At 33.2% G+C, this 8,883-nt stretch overlaps 1 protein-coding gene across 1 annotated transcript; it reads right to left on the bottom strand.

Annotated features, from left to right (window-relative positions):
- Positions 1–5,788: 5,788 nt before the first annotated feature.
- LOC149532032 (ATP-dependent DNA helicase RRM3-like) lies at positions 5,789–6,392 on the bottom strand. The gene is made up of 2 exons (XM_089808415.1): positions 5,990–6,392; positions 5,789–5,799 (listed from the first exon to the last, which is right to left on the bottom strand). The coding sequence occupies exons 1-2, from the start codon at positions 6,390–6,392 to the stop codon at positions 5,789–5,791; spliced, it is 414 nt and encodes a 137-aa protein (XP_089664541.1).
- Between the last annotated feature and the right edge of the window lie 2,491 nt (positions 6,393–8,883).

Raw genomic sequence — 8,883 nt, 5'->3', positions numbered from 1 at the left:
GACTTGGAGTTCAACATGCCCCTCTGTGAGATCGTCAAGCAAATGATGAAGTGCTTTGATCCTACGACACTATCGTTAGGTCATGAGGCTCAATATAAAGTGATATGACCCTACGACTGGCCCAAGCCGTGAGGTCATGAATCAAAATTTTAAAGCTTGTGATGTTACAAATAATGAATAATGGAGATTGGCATATGATCGAGAGATGATAAATAAAGGCACATGATGCTACAGGGACATTTAAAAACAAGTGGCGCAAGCGCCAAAGTTCCTACCTTCATGTTATATGGTTGACTAAAGCAGTATTGTATGAAGACGAAATTGAAGAGGGTCTATTCTTTGCTAGAAATTCAATATAAGTAACATGCATGAGAAATACAAGTTGTAATAAACATAATGCATTAAATTAAGTAGAATGCAATATTTAGATTGAGCCCGGTTATGAATACCATTTATGAATAAACTTTCATATGTATAAGAATATGTATGCTGAACTTATTCATGATTTACATAAACATTTGTTTTACAGCCAATATTCTTGATAAGAAGTACAATTCAATAACATTTGTTTTACAACAAATAGAAAAGATGTTGATGCCTGTGCTGGCTGGAAAAAGTGTTGTTGCTGGCTGGAAAAAGTGTTGCTATTTGTGAACAGCAGGGGTGTTTCTGTTATGTTGCCAAGGTGCTGGTGGTTGGAAAAAGTGTTGTTGTTTGTGAACAGCAGTGGTGTTGCTGTTATGTTGCCAAGATGCTGTTGATCAGTACATATTTTTATATAAGAACATATGTAACTGAAGTTTGAATTGCTATGAATTAAATTACTATAATTTGGATTGAAGAGTAAGCTTAATGCTGTAACATATGCTAGTTATTATAATTTGGTAATTTTAGTTCGTGGTTTCTTTTCAATTGCCAGTTTTAGATAAATGAAACATTTTGATTTATTCTTATGAATATGCTAATGTGTTCATGGAAATTTGTTACAAATGAAAGGGAAGAAAGTACCTCAAATAGTGAGCTTGGTATAAGACCCATTCCATTAACAAATGGGACAAGTGCATTGCTATCAAATGTAGCATATAGCCCTGCAAATTATTGAAAAATTTAAATACTAACATAAGTGTTGTATGATACATGATATGTAAGTTCTAATTTTTTCATTGCAATGAAAAATAAATTGGTAAACTGTTAACCACAACCATAAGAGGTTTTAGTATTCAATATTTCTTCTTTAAGCATATGCTTTATGATTTTGATCTAATATTAATTACTGGTAAAGCATAGCTTTGAAAATATTAATAATGTAGAGCCAAAATATATGACTGCAATACTGTAACAAAAACACTAATAATGCAGTATCCATATTAGAAAATAAGTAAAAAAGTCAAAAATTATAGTCACCTTGTTGGATCCTCCAACAAATGGGGTATTTTTTGCTTCTCTGTGACCTGTTGAAAACATCTAGACATTAATATCTAATATCTAAAAAAATATAACTGTTTTTGATGTTTCAAAGAAATGTGGTAAACAAAGATTTTAAAAGAAAATAGCATTGAAGTATATGTTTCAAATTGTACTCACATTTGCAGTTGGTAACTTGGAAAGCTCCACCAATGGCACTAAGGTATGATGTCCTTGATTGATCCTGTAGAGGACTAAAAAAATGGACTGTGGAAGGGAAGAAATGTGGAAGACACATTGGGTTTGTTTAATATGATGATATAGATTCAGAGAATACTCATGAGGACTATTGTTGTTAAAAACTTATAGAATGGAAGAAGTTGATTTATTAGTAATGAATATGACTGCACTAGGTTAAGCGGACACTAAAAGCGTACCAAATTACAATAACAGAGGAATTCTTGAATTCCATAGATGCTTAATTGTTAAAATTAATCTACGAATCAGTCATATTTGAATCACAATGATGAGAAAATCTCTAGTATGGAATCAACAACATTTGATGGAAAACAAATATCAAAAATCAAAATACATGTTTTGAGCAGTTAGAACACAACATTGAGCTTGATTAAATAACTGTTTTGTTATTAAATTTCAATCTAGCAATTATTGCTTCAACTATCAATGACATCTCAAAAAAATCAATATAGCTTCTATGAAAATGGGGCGAAATAACCTATTAATTACATGACAGTGAAAGATTAAGCTGAAATAATTAACATTGTTGTGGCTAAAATCATTATAAAAGTTATAAAAAACATGAAATTAATATCTACATTATGTATGAGATAATTTTTACATATAAGGAGTATGTATGGGAAACATCTAATATCTGCTGAAATGCTCTTGCTTGAATGTTACTAGTGACTTTTCAGAATAGCATAGATAGCATATATGTTTTATAGTAGATTTGATTGACAACTATGATCGATATTTGAAACCAAAATTTTGTAATAGTTACAGTATAACAAAAGCATTCGATGTAATTGGAGCCCTGCACAGTCATGTGATTGTATCAGTCAAGTTAGTACTAGACAGGAAAAATGATTTAATATGAAATCAAAAGAAATGAAAAGCATTGTAAACTAGTATACCTTAATGGAGATGCTGTGTGGCCCAATGTTCAAGTGCAAAAACCAAAATTTTGTAGTAGTTGCAGTATGACAAAAGCATTCTGATGTAGTTGGAGCCCTATGTAGTCATGTGATTGTATGAGTTAAGTTAGTACTACATAGAAAGAATGATTTAATATGAAATCGGAAGAAACGAAAAGCATTCTGAATGTGTATACCTTAATGGAGACATTGTGTGGCCTAATCTTGAAGTGCAAAAACATGAGTTATCTGACTGCTTTGATTGAGACTAAATTTTCCTTTCAGCTAGAAGTCTCGGAACATAAATATAATTTTTGGTTTGTCAACAACATATGCTTCATATGTCATGTTTTGTAAGTGAGGCCAAATTTGTTGAGCAATATTTTTTTTTGCAAAGCAGTGAATTGTTTGATTGTTGTTGTTGGTGATGATTGCTTTAACATGAAGGGAATATATGTAGTTAACTTCCTCTTTACATTTGGCACAATATGCTTTGTTGTCATTTAGTGCGGTGTAGCTGTCAAATCTATAGTTGCAGTTGGGACAGAATGCGTGGAATGGATTTGAAAATGCATTTGCAGGTGTCAAGAGCCCCACAACCTGGAGAAAGAATATTAGCAAAATGTTGAGTCTTATTGTAAGAAGTGATTAGTACAAGGTATTTGAAATGGCTACCTCAAATGTGCTGTGTAAAAGTGTATGGAGCCTTTCCAATGTTCTTTTTTCATTGAGACTGCAAATATATGTTGATGGAGTTGTACGAAGAGCATGCTTCTGGTCCTGTTTTTGCAATGTTTCTAAAAAGGAAGATTGGAATTTCACCTTTTTGTAATTGTTGTTCCATTTGATAGAAGAGTCCAGAGAAACTTGGATGGATGTAAAGCTGTGTTGGAAAAGTAGTAATCATTATTTTGGAAAATAAATCAAAACTATAAAAATAAATATAAAAGAAAATGGAAACAGATTGAAAAAGCTTACCGGTGCTTTATCCATATCTGTATGACCATCTTTGATATCAAGAATGTGTTGTGTTCCTTTTGTGTTTGCTGCTACAACAAGGGCACCCACTGTTCCATAAGCATATTCTTTTGCACTAGATATAAGTTGTTTTATGGTTGTGTCTGGGATGAAGTTATATTCATTTTCAAATGGTGGAATAGTTTCAATTTGACTAGAATCATTTAAAAGTAAGATGTAATCAGAATCTCCATGGTCAAAATCTATTTTTGGTACAAGTTCAAATTCTTTTATTGCTATTGCAATGCCTGGTATTATCTTATCCTCAAACTTGCGTAGTAGATGGCTACCAACAGTTAATGTTATTGTCATTTCGCCCTTACAATCTGTCAAATCAGCTCGTAAGACTTCACGCATTCCTATGCCTTTGTCAAGAACAACCTTGTAGGTGACAAGTACAGTGCCATGAAAAGTGGTGCCAATTTTTCTTGCATTTAGATCTTCAATTGTTACTGGTCTTTCGGGAGTTAATTTTGGCCTATTAGAAAACAAGAAAGATGATGTTTAGTTGCATGACTTGGAAGACTTTGAAAGATGCAAATGACAATTCATGTTAATACCTTTTTGATTTTTTTTGCTTGTTTGTATCTGCTTCAGTTGTTGGGGTTGTTGTTTCCATTATGATTGATCTATTATAAAGGAAATAACACAATGTTAAGACTGGTCATCTTGTAGATAATAAAATATATTGAAGCAATTGATGCTATTACCTTTTTTATTCATTTCTCTCATTGAATGTATTTACAATGACAAGATTGACCCATGTTGAAAGATTAGAAGTGCTAGGTTTTCATTTTATTGTCCCACAGAATGGATCTTTATGAAAGTTGAGGGGTGATCTGTCCAATATGCTTCTGTTGTATAGGCAGAACATATATTTCCAATTGAGTTAGTCCATATATGATCAATTAATGGTCTATTTGGAGTATGTGTTTTGTTGAGAGCAAATTGTGTGTTGTGTTGTTTCATATGTTGTATTAGTCTTCTTGTTGTTTTTTTGTCATTAGACATGTCTAAATTAAAATCTCCTATAATGAAAAGAGTTGTTTGTTGGATTGGATAGGTAAAGATGTCAGCCATTATGGCCAAGATGCCATCTATGGGAATATTGGGGCGTATGTAAACATTAGTCACATTGTATTTGATGGCATGATGGCATAGTGTCAATGTTATGGCTTCACTATTTTGTGTTTTATGCTCTTTTGTATTCAACACTTGTAGATTGTTTGTTACAAAAGTTGTTATGCCATGTATATGATACAATGTATGGCTATTGTATTTGTGGAGGATATTTGTATGGGATGGAGGCAAGTGGACCTCTTGGAGACACAAAATATCAGAAGCCATGATGTCATAGTCATTAATAATGTCGTCTATGTGTGCTCTTAAGCTACGGGTATTTAGTGTACATAGAACTATATGTGAATCTTGCATCAAGCATGTTAATTGATTTTCAAGTTTCCATTGTGCATTTGTTTGGAGATGAGACATCTCAGAATGAATAGTTTGTTTGACTTTTAAATGTTTTGATTGTAAAGGTTTAAGTAAATATAGTGATTGGATTTCTTTTTTTCTTGAAAGTGTTGTATATGTTAAGCCATGTTGTGTAATGCCGGTTGGGTCAAAAGCAAGGCCTGCTAATGTTAGCCCTTGAGATCGGTGTATTGTTCGAGCACATGCAAGCTGTATTGGGAACTGTTTTTTGATTTTTACTTGTCCACCAGTGAACATTTTTGGAATTGGTCTTGCTATTCGATGTATTGGGACCCAATCTGTTTGAATCTCTGTAGTATAATATTGAGCTAATTTATTTCTTTGGCACTGACCTATTTTGGAATCATTAAATTGAATCCAAATTATGTCAATATCTTGTTGTCTTGTGTATGCTTTCAGGATTCCATCTGATCCATTAACAAGACCATCTTCTGTGTTATAGTTCCCTCCAATAATTTCAACGAGGATATTTGGTTTTAAGATTATTTGACTTGGCAAGGTTGTTGCATGGTTGTAGATGCGTGTTGTAGTATAGTTTTGGTCTAAAATGTCAATTGCATCTAATATAATGTTGTCACCAAGAATTATTGATAGCATATTCTTGTTATGTGTGTCAACATCTTGTCTTTTGAAAAAGAGGTATGGAAATGTTGGGTCAAGTGGTGCTGGGCGTAAGCAAGCATGATTGAGGTATTGTATGTCATCATTTGTATGTTTTCCTAAACGTATCCTGTTCAAAGTACCAATGAATTGACTATCATTTTGTCGTATTGTTGTGGTTAGAGAATAGCACTTTACCTTGTCTTTCCAAAAATTGTAGGGCATTAATTCTGTTCGAGATGGGCTATTGTTAAATACATCTGAGTCTAGCACTGGGAGAGCTTGGTAGAGATCACCACAAAAAAATGTGTCAATGTTACCAAAGTATTTAGTAGGCAATTGCATAATATCACGTAATTGTTTATCAAGATACCGTAAAAATGTAGACCCTACCAAAGAGATCTCATCTATAAGAAGCACGTGTAATTGACTGTAGGTCTTTGACATTGCATCTAATGTCTCTGTGCTAAGTGGGACAAATTCTGATTTATTGAAAGGTATGTGAAAGGCTGAATGCAATGTTGATCCACCAATGTTGTATGCTGCTTTTCCTGTATATGCAGTCATTAGGCCTTTTGGTTTATCAGGATCATTATCGATTGCATTTTTGTATAGTCGAATGAGTGCTTGGTAAATAGTTGTTGCAGTAAATGTTTTTCCAGTTCCTGCTCCTCCTGTTAGGAACAAATGTATTGGAGTGTTAGGATCCTTTAACTTTTTCATGATAATGTCTTTAATGATTGTTTGTTGCTCTCTATTTAGGGATCATCTTAACCGGTAGTATTCGTTGTTGTCCATGATTTGTGGATGTCTTGCAATTTCAAATGGTCTTGAGGATAGATTACTAACGTTTTTATTGAGTGCAGTTTGAATATCTTGTTGCATGTCATATTTTTCTTCTTCTGTGAGATGTTTTCCTATGAATCTTGTGTTTTCGATATTGTCATCAATGTCATTGACTTCAGAGATAGCTTTGTCAATGTCACCCCATGCAGAAGTTGTGGTGTAACAAAATTTTGCACGGTTTATTTCGATAATTGATTGATTTTGCAAGTATGCATTTTCCCAAATGTTAGAGTTTTCTTTGAGGGTATCTTCACTTATTATGAATGGCCTATATAATATTAGTTGCTCTCTACAATGGCTCTCTATGTCAATATGTTTGTTGAAGTTTATGAAACGAATTACTTTTGGTTTGGTTTTATGATCAAGCTTAGTGCCGTTTTTTTTATATTGAGAGACAAATTCTGCAAAGCAAATGTTTGAAATAATATGAGGACGTTGTAAATAGTAATCCATCATTGATTTGCACATTACATTTTCTGATTCATCATCTTCTTGGTTTAACTCTTTCACTGATTTTAATATAAATGTTTGATCATTTTGAGCTCTTGTATCAATGAATATGCATTTTCTAGAACTGCAATTTAGGGGTAATGAAAGTGCGACATGTGCTGCTTGTTGAGATGACATTTGATGGAGGTTTAGTAAAGCATTTCCTAAGTTTGATATCATTTTTAGGGCATCTATATTTTGTTGTTGGTGGTCTTTACAGATTCTTTTGAATGCATTTGTCATCGATCTGTCGACTTTTGCCATATAGGAGCTACAATACATTGCTGCAGCATATGCATTGAGGACATATTGTGCATCTGTATTTGCTCTCCAAAGCCCTGGTATTTTTTTGCAGAAGCTATTGTTCCATATCTGTGAAGGTGTTCTTTGGAGATAAAGGGTAGGCCTATTGATTGTAGACCTCAAGGCCATTATGTAGTCATTTTCACTGACATCTATTTCTTGTAAGAAATCTGTGAATGTAAATGTATTGGGGTAAGTTGCTTTTTCAATCTTGGTATGAATTTGTGTAGCAATTAAATGCAATTTTTCATTTGCATCTTCTAATGGTTCAAGTATTGTTGTGTTCTTCATTGGTGGAAATGGAAAATTATATCTACAATGTGCCTTTTTGGATTTTTTGCATTGTTTTGTATGGTGATGCACATGTAATATTGCTATATTTGGTTCTAAATCTTTTGTATCACATGTAATATATTTGTCTACAAATTCTGTTATGCTTGTATTGTTATGTCTTCCATACATGGGAGCACTATGAACCCATATAAGGAAATGGTCATGTTCATTTCCATGATTTTGAAATTCAGTTACTGAGAAATAGTCTAATATAGTTCCAAAGAAGGACTGGTCTGTCAAGATTAATGTTTTGAGTGCATTTATTCTATGTCTATAGTATCGGGTACAAGTTATTGGGTCTCTTTTGATTAATTCATGTACATTCATTTCATTTTCTGCAGTAAAGTTTTGTCTACTTGTTGAATAGTGGCAGCTATGTAGTTCTTTCAATGTTGTTTGCAATGCTGACCAGTTCTGTTCAGCACTGGTAAATGTGAGAAAGAAAGTAGGTGGTCCTAATTGTCGTATCATTGCAAAAACATTTTTCTTTAGCTGTTGTGTGTAGTCAGGAGATATTCGTATTTTTTTGAAGTCAACATAACCTATATCTGTCTTTAGTATTTTCTCTAAATTTGGTTTATGCTTGACTTCTTTTGCCAATAGCTTTCTTTCTTTTAGTTGGCCCTTTCGAATTCTTATCCACATTGTCGACATTACTTGATGTATCAATATCTTAATTGTTTTGAAGAAAAGGTTGGTTGTATGGTATGCAAATCGCCTTTGTGAATGTGTCAATTCCCATAGCACTATTTTTTGGTAGCTGAAATTTTTAGTGATGTCATTATCACGTGCGTTACCGAAAAACAAAGTTGGGAAATTCATTTCTTCTGCATGTTTGTCTTGGAATATTCCAATAGGGAATTGGTCTTGGGTAGGTGCAACTTCAATCAACTTGTCTTGCATTTTTTGTATGCTAGCAGATTCTGTGAACCCATGCACTAGAGTTTGACATGGTCCTTGGTCATTATCACTGTCTGACTCAATGTCAATCGTGGATAGTTCATTTTGGTTGGTAATGCTAGTATTTATTTCGATAGCTTGTTTCTAGTTATCATTTAGTTTTACATTGTGCATTTTGTATAATGTTGTTTGGGTCAATTGTTGAAGAGCTTGCATGATAACTGTTGGGCGTACCATGCCTTTCTAGAAAGCATTTTTATATTCTAGATGTCTTTTTAGGGAAACAGCAATTGTTGTTGTATTAGTAGTTGATACAGGTAAAGCTTTTTGAACAATGTTTGTA

Source organism: Cupressus sempervirens, chromosome 11 (genome assembly GCF_028749045.1).
Source record: "Cupressus sempervirens isolate cs-2001-9-10 chromosome 11, ASM2874904v1, whole genome shotgun sequence".
NCBI lineage: Eukaryota > Viridiplantae > Streptophyta > Pinopsida > Cupressales > Cupressaceae > Cupressus > Cupressus sempervirens.
Note: the sequence above shows the minus strand (reverse complement) of the source record. Positions and strands in the feature narration are given on the sequence as shown.

Excerpts from the sequence above, each read along its gene's own strand:
- LOC149532032 (XM_089808415.1), bottom strand. The coding sequence starts at position 6,392 with ATGAAAAAGTTAAAGGATCCTAACACTCCAATACATTTGTTCCTAACA.